Source organism: Aplidium turbinatum, chromosome 4 (genome assembly GCF_918807975.1).
Source record: "Aplidium turbinatum chromosome 4, kaAplTurb1.1, whole genome shotgun sequence".
NCBI lineage: Eukaryota > Metazoa > Chordata > Ascidiacea > Aplousobranchia > Polyclinidae > Aplidium > Aplidium turbinatum.
The window spans coordinates 29495293-29508796 of record NC_137475.1 but is presented as its reverse complement, the minus strand read 5'-3'; the positions used below and the strand labels follow the sequence as shown (position 1 = coordinate 29508796).

Sequence of the window (13504 nt, the reverse complement as noted above, 5' to 3'; positions counted from 1 at the left end):
CGGGTCCTGACTTGTTAACTGTTTGAAGGTTGGGGGGGGGCTGTCAATTCAACTTTTTTGCATCAACAGTTGTATCTCTAAAACCACTGAGGTTGCGACTACGAGATTTCTTGACTTTTCCTAACTTTCATTCACCTCTATTGAGCTGAAATTTTGAGGGAATAAAGTTTATAAATTGAGAGATATAAGGCATTTCTCAGCACATCCTCTGAAATATTTCATATTCTATTGTTCAAAATTTTCCCACCAGCTGGATGAAAGCAATTAATTTGGCCCATGTCTCGTTAATCCTAACTGCTTCACAGCGTGAAGGAAATTGGCAGTATGCGTGGACCTTTTGTTCTCACCACGGCTTATAAGCGACGTCGATACAAGAAAAGCTTCAATTTTGATACGATGAGTTACCGTCGCTTGCGGTAAAAATTGCGTAAAATTAAACATAAGACTTGATGCCAATGCATCTAAAGCGAGTGTTGTGTGCGACGCGAACACAACGGGTGCGGTAGTTAATTGCACCGGTGACGTCACGATTTTCCTAATCCACCCGGCAGGACTGAGCAACTGTTAAAGCACGCCAACTTGAAGAAATCACTCGGTTTCCAATGACTGCTTCGCAGCAATGAAGTTTATACGGTTTTTCTGTCAAGAAATAACACAACATAAGACACTAGTCACAATTCAGCAAGCACAACAGTCGAACTGATAAACGTACCAAATTTGTTGACAAACAGTTCTCAATCCACTGTACGGTACACAAGTTCCACAGGTTGGCCAATGACGCACTGAATAAATAAATTCACGATGTTACCTTACACAATTATTACGTAGGCTACCGTACCGTACAACCATAACGCTAGGTCAATAATCATTAAAAAACAAAGAAACGTGGCAATTCACTTGGCCTAGTTAAGATCGGTTTACGAGAATTAATTTCCATTAGGCTGACAAATTATTGGTCAATAATTCAGTAGTAAACATAAATCCACAATTCACGACACAAATCAATCAATCATACAATTCAGAATAATGAACGTACCGGTAGTATGACCGGATCAGTAATGCCAAATGATGCACTTGTACGCGAAGGATTCTATAGTGATTGACTCTGCAATATTTAAGTTTGAAGTATTAGCCTAACAACAATTTACGCACATCAGAGATACGTTACGTTTGTTTACGGTAGACAGTCAACATTCAGTTATACAAAACATTATTACATCACAAGTACGCTCACCAGTAAGTTGAACTTTGAGAGATAGCAAGCTGCAAATATGGAATTCAGCCTACACGCAAATAAGTATTACCATAGCAGTTGTCAAACTTAAGTCCTGTAGAAATACATAACAGAGAAGCAGCTAACAAAGCATAAACATCAATCAATCAACTTTCAGTCACAAACTACAGTAACTAACAAGTTCAGCTAGCTGGCAAACTAGCAGCAAAAACGAAAACGTCTCGAAAGTTCCATAGACAATCTCGTGGTGAGTGTTGCCATTTGCAAATCAGCGATAACAATGAAGGGGAAACGACGCTAGGTGGCGAATACACAAATCAACGGGAGTAATGCAGTAAAACGAAAGGCAGGCTTTTCTAAGACCTGTTGAAAATCTAACACTCCCGGGCCAAAGAAGGGCCAAACTGGCTCGTTCTTTTCATGAATAAAAGTTTTTCAACAGTCTATTGTCATGTAACAGTTCAGTCTCTTCCTCATCGCTCTGATCTTCCAGCAAAATCTCAACGGTGTCTGTTGGTGTCTCATCTTCATCTGGATCATCTTCTTCTCTTTGGACAATTACACAAAGTTTGGATATTGGTCTCTTCAGAGATCCGGTTGCAGTCTTCACTTCTACGGAACGAACAACGCCGTGACGATCAGGAAATGTTTCAATTACTCTGCCTAGTGGCCATCGTTGTCTGGGAGCAGAGTCATCAATCAAAAGGACGATATCTCCTCTTCGGATATTCTCCTTTCTGTGAAGCCACTTTGCTCTTGACATCACAGATCGTGGGTATTCCTTAACCCACTGCTTCCAAAAGGTGTCTGCCAGAAACTGCACATGGCGGTATCGATCACTTGGTCGGTAGCCATCTCTGTCGCAGCTTAACATTGGCGGTAAATTCGATGAAGAATTCAACTTCAACAAGTGGTTAGGTGTCAGGGGTAAGTCGCCATCAACTTCCAGTTTCACATCGGTGAGTGGTCTTGAATTGACGATGTCTTCTACTTCAAGAAGTAATGTGTGCAATGTGTCATCATCGAGTGGTTGTTTTGGTAAGATGTTCATAAGAATTTGACGTACTGTGCGAATCATTCTCTCCCAGGCTCCGCCCATATGGCTGGCTGTTGGGGGGTTGAATGACCATTCTATTCCTTGTTGTCGAAGGCTCTGGTGGATCTGGTTCTGATTCCACTCATCGATGGCTTGCTTCAAGATTCTTTCACAACCCACAAAGTTGGTTCCATTGTCAGAGAAGATTTTCTTGATGGGGCCTCTGCGAGCTATGAAACGCCGTAGGGCATTTATGAATGCGCCAGTTGTCAAGTCTGGTGCCACTTCCAAGTGAATGGCTTTAGTTGTGAGACATGTGAAAAGGCAGCCGTATTTCTTAATGTCACTTCGTCTGTTTCGGACATTTAGCGGCCCAAAAAAGTCAACGCCAGTCTGTGAGAATGGTGGCTGTGACATTTGTAACCTTGCTTCTGGCAGTTCTGCCATGAGCTGTTGTCTAGGTTTTGCGGTCCTTCGCCGGCAAGGCAGGCATCTTGCAAGTACCCTTTTAACCGCAACTTTGGCATTAACTATCCAGTATTTTCGGTTAATATTGTTCAGTGTATGGCTTTCACCCATGTGCTTCGATTCGTTGGTATGACAATGTTCAATTATCAAGTCCGTTAAGTGGCGCTCTGGAGCTATGATAGCAGGATGTCGCGTTTCGAACGGTAAGTCGGATCTGTCGATTCTTCCGCCAACACGTAGAACATCTTTCATTAGGACAGGGCTGAGTTTTTCGAGTGGGATCCTCTTGGCTTTGGGCATGTTTGGATGTTTTCCTTTGGATAGAGATTTGATCCAGGCTGGAAAACTCTGACGCTGCTCGTATTTGATTAACTCAATTTCTGCCTCATCAAGTTCTGGCACACTGATTGGTCCTTTCAGTGTAATCTGGGTTTCGTTCTTCATGCGCATCAGTAAGTACGATTTGAATCTCAGGAACCAGGCTACTGATAGTTTCAGTCGGCGCAGAGATGAGAAGTAGGAGATTAGCCTGTTTGTTCCTTGGCTTTCAGTTGTAGAAGCAGTAAAGGTTTCGATTTTCCTCTTTGGTTTGTAAGCAGCAAAGATATCTTCAGATTGTGGTTGCTGAGCGGTTTGGTTGGGCCATTCTTCTGGGGGTTTCCTCAGAAAATCTGGGCCATTGAGCCACATCCCAGAATGCATCAAGGCTTTGGCCGTCATGCCCCTTGATGCTTGGTCAGCAGGGTTCTGCTTCGTGTCACGGACAAGAAAATTTGAAATGTCGGATTCAGCATCGAAATTATCTAAGCCTGTCTCCTTTGGTCGAGTACCTCTAAGCAACCAGCCTAAGGGCGTCCTGACTGCATCAGGTCCTTGCTTCGGGTTAGGTGCAAAGCGGCTTTCAATGCATCGGTGGGCGACAGCATGATCATTTCCGATCAACAGTGTAACTGTACCATGGTCCAGTTGCTTCAAGTCAATGCCTTGGAGGTGCTTGTGCGTTTGCAGATACTCCGGAGAAAGCGCTGGAGTTGGCTTGGTAAGTATCTTGTCAACGACGATCACATCTGTCAGTTCTTGCACTTCGCCGCCAACTACTGGTAAAACTTTCAACGATACAGTTGAAGAGCTGAAGGAATATGGTCCACTCGAAGACAGTGTTTGCACCTGGAAGTCACCAGATGGCTCAGGTTTCAGTTCAAGCATCTCTACAAGTTTTCGTTCACAAAAGGTGCTGTTTGAACCAGAATCTAAGAGAGCATAAGTATGTATTACCTTTCCTTCTCCTGTCACACGTACGGGAACGATGTCCAAGTAAGTTGCCGAGTTGCTTGTTCTGGAATGGAAGGTTTCTACAACTTCATTTGTGTTCCTTTCTGATGGTCTTCTTACGGGATCATCTGGCTGGCTATCATTTCTTTTATTAGCAATGGGATTGGGGTGTCGTCTCTGGATTTGTTCTCCAGTTGTGACCAAGTACCGATGTAACAGAGAATGATGTGATGAGCTTCCGCATTCAGTGCATTTACCTCGGCTTCTGCAGTCGGCACGTATGTGATCTGGTCCAAGACAGTTTAAGCACAATTTGTTCTTCCTTACAAATTGCTCCCGTTCAGTGACGGATTGGGCTTTGAACTCTTTGCAGTGTTGCAAATAATGTGTATTATCGCACAGGATACATTGTATGAGTCGCTTGTTGCCAATTCGGAGCTGTCCAGATCGTTCAGTAGGTTTTGTCACTACGTTAAACAGTGAAGCCTTTTGTTTCCCTTTGGTGTCAGGCTTGTTAAGTTTGTCGACATTTGATGAAAAAAGTTTCACGCCATAGATTGAATTGGCAATCCTAGATTCGTTCGTTATGAAGTCAGCAAAATGTTGGAATCCAGCCACTTTTCCAGTGTCGTCATTGATTTTCAGAGCTTCAATTACCCACTTTTCTTTCAGAGACGCTGGCAGCTTATTTGCAAGGCAGGTGATAAACTGCACGGTATCCAAGTTCGAAGCTTCGGTGTTTGAGCTCAATGATGAACAACATCTTTTCAACAGGACGGACAACTTCTCCAATTGTTCGGGTTCGTGGTGAGAAATTCTGGTAACAGCTCTCAAGCGTTCCTCGCAAGCATGCGCAATAACGTGTGGTTGGCCATACCTCCGTTTTAATTCTTCCCACGCTTCATCATAGCAGTTGTGACCTTCGCTGCTATCGGCAAGGTGCCTTATTTGTTCACAGACTGCATCACAGCAGTGCTGCATGAGGTAAGACATCTTCCTGTCGGGTGTCAACCAATCAGAAATATGGGACTTAAAACGGTGCCAGAAAGCCCAGAAATCGAGTGGGTCACCAAAGAATTTCTTAACATCTGGTTTAGGTAGAAGTCGTTCTGAAAGATCAGGTTGTCGGCTAGTCTAATAACAAGGGTAATTTACCTTTTGGTCTGGCATTCTTGCAGATGTTGCAGTTGGTTCTTGTTTGTGCCGCTCATCACCGTGACGCAGAGGTTCCAGGTGTGTGTCTTTGTGAGTGAAGGTTTGCTGTGGCAATCGTACGGGTGTCATTGATCCAATATTGATAACCGAAGAAGAATCATCTTGCCAGAGTGCGGCTTCAGTTTCGGCAGCTTTAATTTGACGCAGGTCTTCAGCTTCGGCTCTCTCACGTTCAAAGCGAGCTTTATCCTGCTCCAACCGAGCTTTATCCTGTTCCAACTGAGCGAACAAGCGAGCTTTATCCTGTTCCATCTGAGCTTTCTCTTGTTCCATGCGAACTAGTTCTTCTTCCTCTCGTCGCCTGGCATCATTCTGTTCTTTTGTCAAACGAGCTAGTTCCAATTTGGCATGTGCTTCACGTTGACGCAAACTGTACGTTGTACTCGATGACCGAATGCTTCCGGATTTGGAGCGGTGAGAATGGGTACGCAAGGACGAGTGATGTGAACGTAGTGGAGGAGTTTTAGTGTCTGTCCTCTCGCATTCCGTGAACCACTGTTTGGCTCTATCAGCAAATTCTTCTTTACCTTGAATGTAATCCCGTTTGGTTGAAAGACCTCCTGGAATTTGTTCATTGTCAGGGACATCGACACAAAGCGCCATTAAAGAAGCATAATTTTTATCAATTTCTAACAGGATAATCTGTACTTCTGTGAGGTTTTCACGTTTGCTCATCAGTTGTTCACCACGCTTGTAGCTGTCTCTCAAAGTATCAGCTGCTTGTTGAATAGCTTCGGCTTTGGAATCCACAACTGTGTATGCAAATCCGCTTCGTAACAGCATAAGCTAACTTCAGCAAATGAGAGATGTCACGTAACACTGATGGGAACTAGGTAAGTAAACGCAAATTTGATTGTCAGGTTGGTGAAGATCAGCAGTTCGGTTCAATTGACGAAATCAGCTTCAGTTCAAAGATGGTCAAGCTTTAATGTCAAATTTGAAAAACGATGTTGTGTGCGACGCAAACACAACGGGTGCGGTAGTTAATTGCACCGGTGACGTCACGATTTTCCTAATCCACCCGGCAGGACTGAGCAACTGTTAAAGCACGCCAACTTGAAGAAATCACTCGGTTTCCAATGACTGCTTCGCAGCAATGAAGTTTATACGGTTTTTCTGTCAAGAAATAACACAACATAAGACACTAGTCACAATTCAGCAAGCACAACAGTCGAACTGATAAACGTACCAAATTTGTTGACAAACAGTTCTCAATCCACTGTATGGTACACAAGTTCCACAGGTTGGCCAATGACGCACTGAATAAATAAATTCACGATGTTACCTTACACAATTATTACGTAGGCTACCGTACCGTACAACCATAACGCTAGGTCAATAATCATTAAAAAACAAAGAAACGTGGCAATTCACTTGGCCTAGTTAAGATCGGTTTACGAGAATTAATTTCCATTAGGCTGACAAATTATTGGTCAATAATTCAGTAGTAAACATAAATCCACAATTCACGACACAAATCAATCAATCATACAATTCAGAATAATGAACGTACCGGTAGTATGACCGGATCAGTAATGCCAAATGATGCACTTGTACGCGAAGGATTCTATAGTGATTGACTCTGCAATATTTAAGTTTGAAGTATTAGCCTAACAACAATTTACGCACATCAGAGATACGTTACGTTTGTTTACGGTAGACAGTCAACATTCAGTTATACAAAACATTATTACATCACAAGTACGCTCATCAGTAAGTTGAACTTTGAGAGATAGCAAGCTGCAAATATGGAATTCAGCCTACACGCAAATAAGTATTACCATAGCAGTTGTCAAACTTAAGTCCTGTAGAAATACATAACAGAGAAGCAGCTAACAAAGCATAAACATCAATCAATCAACTTTCAGTCACAAACTACAGTAACTAACAAGTTCAGCTAGCTGGCAAACTAGCAGCAAAAACGAAAACGTCTCGAAAGTTCCATAGACAATCTCGTGGTGAGTGTTGCCATTTGCAAATCAGCGATAACAATGAAGGGGAAACGACGCTAGGTGGCGAATACACAAATCAACGGGAGTAATGCAGTAAAACGAAAGGCAGGCTTTTCTAAGACCTGTTGAAAATCTAACAGCGAGAATTATTTTTCGCAGACAATGATGTCCTTTCAATCCAACAAAGCATAGGCTACAACGTTATTGCAATGACTCAGCGTCATTTGGAGTAGATTTGATGTTAAATGTGAGATAAGTATTGAAAGTGATCGACTTGTTTTGTTTCACTCTCATTTCTCGTGACATATTCAATGTTGTGGACTGCTTTTAGATTGTTCTGTTTGGGCCACAACACTTTTTTGAATAATTTGAAATTTACCTACTGTAGAAGCTGCGCTGTAACATATTATTTGGTTTCAAGTCTTTCCTTTTGTCCGACTCACTATCAAAAGCAGAAAAGGCGTCGATGTTCCCAAAGCTTCTCACATATACTTGTAAACATTTATTTCCAAGTCGACATGTAAAGATTTGAAATGCAATACGCTTCTCATTTGTGTAGGATAAACCAGAACATCACGCTTTTGTGAAAAGGACGATCGTTCTACCACGTTTATACGTCATGCGGCTTAGTTGAATCAATATATTCGAGGCTTCTTGTACCAGGTTCACTGTCACTGATAAACTAATCCGCAATGCAGTACCTTGCAAAGCAATTGTATCGTAACATTTCCATGTGCTATAACTCGTCATAAATTGTGAAAACTTGTGTATTTACTTGTCAAGTTGTCTCATGTGAAATATAAGTTTACATAGCAATGTCACAATAAAATCTTATCTCCGTTTACCAAACTAAAGATGTGAACTTATGCGACGTCTTGCAACGTTGAATCGACGGAAAGGCGGGTAACTGCCAACCTAAACTGAGAATGCATGAAAGAAATCGTTTATTGTCGAATGGACGTGACGTCAGAAAACGATGAATCGACATAGGCTAGCGGCGAGAGATATTTTAGTTAGATAATGACACGAGGCAGCGCGTTAACATTGAATAAAAATACCTTTATTTTATCCATTTCTATTTCCATTCTTCCTAGTTTCGTCTCACAATAACAAACAGATGAAGTTACGCATATTTACTAAATTATTCAATAAACAATAATGCATCCAGCATTATGTCAGCGCTGATTGACTAGACATATTCACGATTTGGCTGAGTTGTGTGAGAATTGTACTCAATTAATCACATCATTTATTGTAGGTAACACCTGCAAAAATTCAAGTAATTGCAGACTCTGCCTTCATAAGTGTAGTTTAGAAGTAGCCATCTCATATTGAGCCAATGGAATCAATGTAAAATAGAACGCTTTTACTTGATAGCGCGTGTGATATATAGGTTTTATGTAACAACTACTTTCAGTTACATTGAAAGTGAATGAGTAAGAATTATGCAGTCTGTGACAAGGACTGGAAATGTATAATCAGAAAATATAACATCATAAAGTATATTGCGTTATGTACATCCAGTAATTTTTATGAACATGGTATCATTTTGCAGGCAGGCGTTTTTATAGGGAAACAAACTTATTCCATAGTTTGATTTATAGCACTTATCCAACTGTTTCATAATGCGAATAGCTGTTTTAGTTGAATTTAGAAAAAAATATAACTTATAACCGCAAACAGATGCAACTTTTTTCATGGTTTAGAGGCAATCGGCAGTACAGTGAACTATAGTGGTACATAACATAACCCGTATGCGGAGTAATCGCAAGGGTCAACCCAAGTAATGGAAAGGTTGTTTTTGAATATGGTGATGGAATTCTTGTAATGCTATTGAACTTCATCTTGTCATGAAAAACTTATATTGTTTGCATTTGCAAGAAATATCAAACTTTTGGATTTTTTTTTATCACTGAACTGTCCGTTAGTAGAATGTTTCTTTATTACCTTAGTTAGGCCTATTGGTAAGTCAGGAAAGTATTTGTTGATGTGACATATGAGGATATTCTAAGAGACCGAGTTATTTTGTAAATAATATTTGATTTTGGACACCATCAAAATTTTCACACAATACACAAATGCGCATCGAGATATAGTGCTCATAGTTGGGAAAAGTTAGATTGTGATAATTACAACTTGCCTAAGTAGGCCTACAGCAAGGGACAATCAAAATAGATGAAACCGCATACATGGTAATATAGACGTTTTGCAAACTGCTCTTTTCATTTTCAATATAATAACAAGAATGACAGCTTATTTTCACTAAACATATAAACAAATATCAAAAATTATGGATGAACATCGCATCTATATTTTTCGGTTTAGGTTCAAAAATGCATTTTAGCCGTCAACATGATGGAATATTTGGTAATTTTGTTGAGACATACCATTGCCCAATCGTTGAATTTACATCAGAGATAATTTTATTAGATGATTATCAATTTCATGCACATGGTTTTATTCAGCGTTACAATGTTGTTTTTCAAGCCACGTGGCGTTCATGGTCATAACGCAACATTGCAGAAACAGCCAATATTGATACCAGGTAGGCCTACTAATTATTATGCCGCTTTCGTCGAATCTACGTCGCTAAACGACGAAATTATGCAAACGCCTGTTGGATTTCCCTTCTACAAGTAGTTTATCATAAACGTGAAAGCATTGCTCAAGAAGCTAATCTGAATCACCGTAGATAACCATAATATTCATGTAGTTTCATCATCAGTAAATATGTAAAGTGCACTTCACAATTTTTGACAACGGTCTGACAATTTATTATATTGCAAAGTTTTGGTTTATTCTTGACTTTTATAATTCTGTATAACAGCTTTTTTCTAAGTAGTTTCTTTGTGACTAACAATTTGTTTCATTATACATTTTCTTTAGTATTTCAACGCCATTATTAAAAAAATTACTTCCTTTTCACTTTTAAATAAAACATGGCAAGGCAAGGATTCAGTGCTGAAGAAATACTGCAACATGTTTTACTGGATTCTGACGACGAAAGCCAGGCGGATGATTTGGAGATTCATGGCACTCCGATGCAGATGAAGAAGCGGATTCTTCTCCGTCAACTTCCGCAACAGCAATTCCGATCGAGATTGACGATCAGTTACCTTCCATGGGCGATGTTCAACCGGAGTTTGCGCCACCACGACGGATTATAACATCGAAAAGACTGGTGAACAGCATAGATTCCTCTCTCGACATGAACAACTACGATGATGCCCGAGTTTCCCGACACACTGAAGTCTTATACAACTTTTGTAGAAAAGCCAAAGAACAGACAAGAGAGTGGCGTCAGCATTACTTGGTCTAATGCGAGACCGGTGCACAATGGGAGAAGGGGCCGGGCTAACATTATATCTGGCCCGACTGGTGTTAGAGGAAAAGCCAAAGAAGCCAAGACTCCTCGGCAAGCATGGGAACTATTTTTTTTTTTTTAAACATTTTGAACATTAGCCTATTGTTCAAGAAACAAATAGAAAAACTGCCACACTCATTTCTCAATTGCCAGAGAGAATTATTTTAGATGACAGCAGGTACTGCTATTTTGGCCCAACCAACAACGAGGAGATGCTGGCCTTTGTTGGATAAGGGTATTTTCGGGGGCTTTTAGGACAGTCTGGTCATTCCACGGATGTATTGTTCAATCAAATGCAAGGGCATCTCATGCTTAGAGCAACAATGAGCAAGAACCGCTTTAAATTTTAATTTCGAACATTTCGTTCGACGACCAAAATACTAGGCCGCAACGTTGGAAGAATGACCGGTTTGCCGCATTTCGAGTCGTTTTCGAAATGTTTAACGTAAACTGCGGCAAACATGTCATTCCAGGTGACTACTTGTCGTTGGACGAAACGCTATACCCCATGAGGACACAAGTTGCCTTCAAGCAATATAATCCAAACAAGCCTGCGAAATATGGCCTTCTGTTCAAGTCGGTAAACACCAGCAGATTCCCATACACATTTGCGGCATCGGTCTATTCAGGTAAACCGAAGGAAGAGCCATTTCATTTTTACGTTCGTGGAACAGAAGAAGTGGTAAAAGGAATGGTGATGAGCCTGGAACAACACGGTGACCTTCAAGGTCGGAATATTTCGTATGACCGCTTGCACACCTCCATACCACTCGCGCAGTGGTTGCTTGACAGGGGTATAACGTCAGTGGGAACCCTCAACGCTATACGTAGAGGAATACCCCTGGAAGTGAGTGGTAGGGAGGAATTTTCGTACGAAATTTATTGGCAGACAAGTGAGGCTGATCTCAGCCTACATTCTTATGTAGTAAAAACGAAGAGTTCTGGCATGCGGAATATGTTGATGTTGACGACCATGCAACCTTTATTGGGGATTACCAAGGATGACGGCAAAAAGAAGCCAGGCTTGTATAAGCTTTACGACTTCACAAAGGGTGGCACCGATATCATCGACCAAAGGATGGGTTGGTTCATTTACGTGCAAAGCGAAGTCCCCAAGGTGGACAACTACTGCGTTTGCTTATTTTTTGGATACTTGCCGCGTCAACGCATCTACAGTTTTAGCACTAAATGAAGGGACTGATCCACGCAAGCGAAAATCCTACGACTTCGATTGGGAACTTGCCATGGAACTCGTGAAGCCATTCATAAAGTCGCGATCTTTCCAGGGCCTGAACTATCACACCATAGATAAGATTGAAGCAGTAATAGGGAAACAACCTTCAACAACAACTCCAAGCGGCAGAAGGGCCACTCTGCCCCAACTATCGTCGACACGACGTAGATGCGACGTATGCAAACACGCTATTATGGGAGAAGGTGCCAAAGCCAGAAAAAATAAACTACCAAAAAACCGTGGCCAATGTCAGTGCTGTGAAAAGCCTTTATGTCCTGCACATTCCATACGAGTATGTCAAGCTTGCTTTTGCGCAGAATAAACTATTTGAATGATTGCGGTTCTATAAACATTGGCTTCAACCACAGCCTAAATAAAACGCGGAGCTCAATAAAAGATTTTCCTTTTTTCCTTTCATTAGACAGATAGCTATTTTTACGTTGATTCAACATATCAAGACCTTGAATACTTGTAAACATGCGCGGTTTTGCAATTAGATTGCTTATCAAAATCATCTATCCTTTTTTGTATAAAAAGTGGGTCATAAAACTAATCGTAATACTCGATGTAAAATTCAGCATTTTTATATGCTGAAACAGTATTGTATTCATATTTTATAAATCCATTTTCTATTTAGAAAATATCAATATAATGCGGTTTGAGCATAGCTGAATTTTAGCACGGATACAACGACTGATTTTATGACTTTTATACAAACAAGGACAGAAGAGAAGTAATCTAATTGCAAACCCGCGCATGTTTACATCGTCTTGCAATGTTGAATCCACGTCGAAATGATTGTATTAGCGTTGTATTCAATTTCTCGTATTATCGAACTGTAAATGTGCAGCCACTTGTAATTTCAATGTGCCTCATTGCATATTCCTAAATATTTCTGAACTTGTGTGTACATAACCTGACAGAACACAGGTTGGTTTACCATTGAATCAAGTTGAAAAACGTTGCTGCAAGAGCCTTGTGCCAATTGCTGCAGTCCGGTATTGCTGTAACCAAATCAAAATACTTATCAATATTTTGCTGCCAAACTGACATTTTTATCGCATAAACGCCCATTAGGCAGCTAATTCTTTTTAAGGTATTTCTCCAGGTTCACAATGATTTGACGCATAATAAATATTACTTTGAATAAATCTAAATATTGTTTGGATTTTAGTGTGTGGCATATGAATCTTAGAGAGCTTATTGAATCCACAAGAAAATGACCCGAGGCATTACAGATTTTCCTTTTGATGAAAAGCGTTGTGACGTTCTGTTAATTAATGAACCGTAACTGTTTTATTTTGAATTTCTTTCTGACTTCTGTTTACGTAGACTGTAGAGCATCATCGACTTTATCGGGTAATCTTACTCCTAGTACTAGCCTTGTATGTAGCCGAGTTCACATTGAACTTACATTGAGAGACGCTGTTGCAACTACAATACATTGCATTTATACCGCGTTTCTTGTCGCATGATCTTCCATTCGTTTCGTGGATTACATAATAGTATTTGATAAACGCCACCCTGCTTCTTCAGCTGGTCTACATTTGTTAATAAAGCGTAGGAGTTGCTGTTCTTGGAACCGAGGTCACAAGATCATAATCCAAATTGGTGTGACACGCGTTCAGAAATCTCATTACTGCATGTAATTGATGAAGCATTGTTCTTTTAGTCAAGCAGCGAGCTTTATTTTGAGCGTGGGAAAAGTTATTATTTTGCATGAAAAATA

At 40.6% G+C, this 13504-nt stretch overlaps 1 protein-coding gene across 2 annotated transcripts; it reads right to left on the bottom strand.

Annotated features, from left to right (window-relative positions):
* Window positions 1–509: 509 nt before the first annotated feature.
* On the bottom strand, window positions 510–3262 carry LOC145769444 (uncharacterized). 2 transcript variants are annotated; one of them, XM_082581087.1, is made up of 3 exons: window positions 1235–3262; window positions 713–1105; window positions 510–639 (listed from the first exon to the last, which is right to left on the bottom strand). In XM_082581087.1, the coding sequence occupies exon 1, from the start codon at window positions 3186–3188 to the stop codon at window positions 1653–1655; it is 1536 nt and encodes a 511-aa protein (XP_082437213.1). In that variant the 5' UTR covers window positions 3189–3262; the 3' UTR covers window positions 510–639; window positions 713–1105; window positions 1235–1652. The 2 variants fall into 2 exon arrangements, with proteins under 2 accessions (XP_082437213.1, XP_082437212.1); XM_082581086.1 differs by having other exon boundaries at window positions 713–3262.
* Between the last annotated feature and the right edge of the window lie 10242 nt (window positions 3263–13504).

Bases quoted from the DNA above. Each gene is read 5' to 3' on its own strand.
- LOC145769444 (XM_082581086.1), bottom strand. From the start codon at position 3,188: ATGCGCATGAAGAACGAAACCCAGATTACACTGAAAGGACCAATCAGT.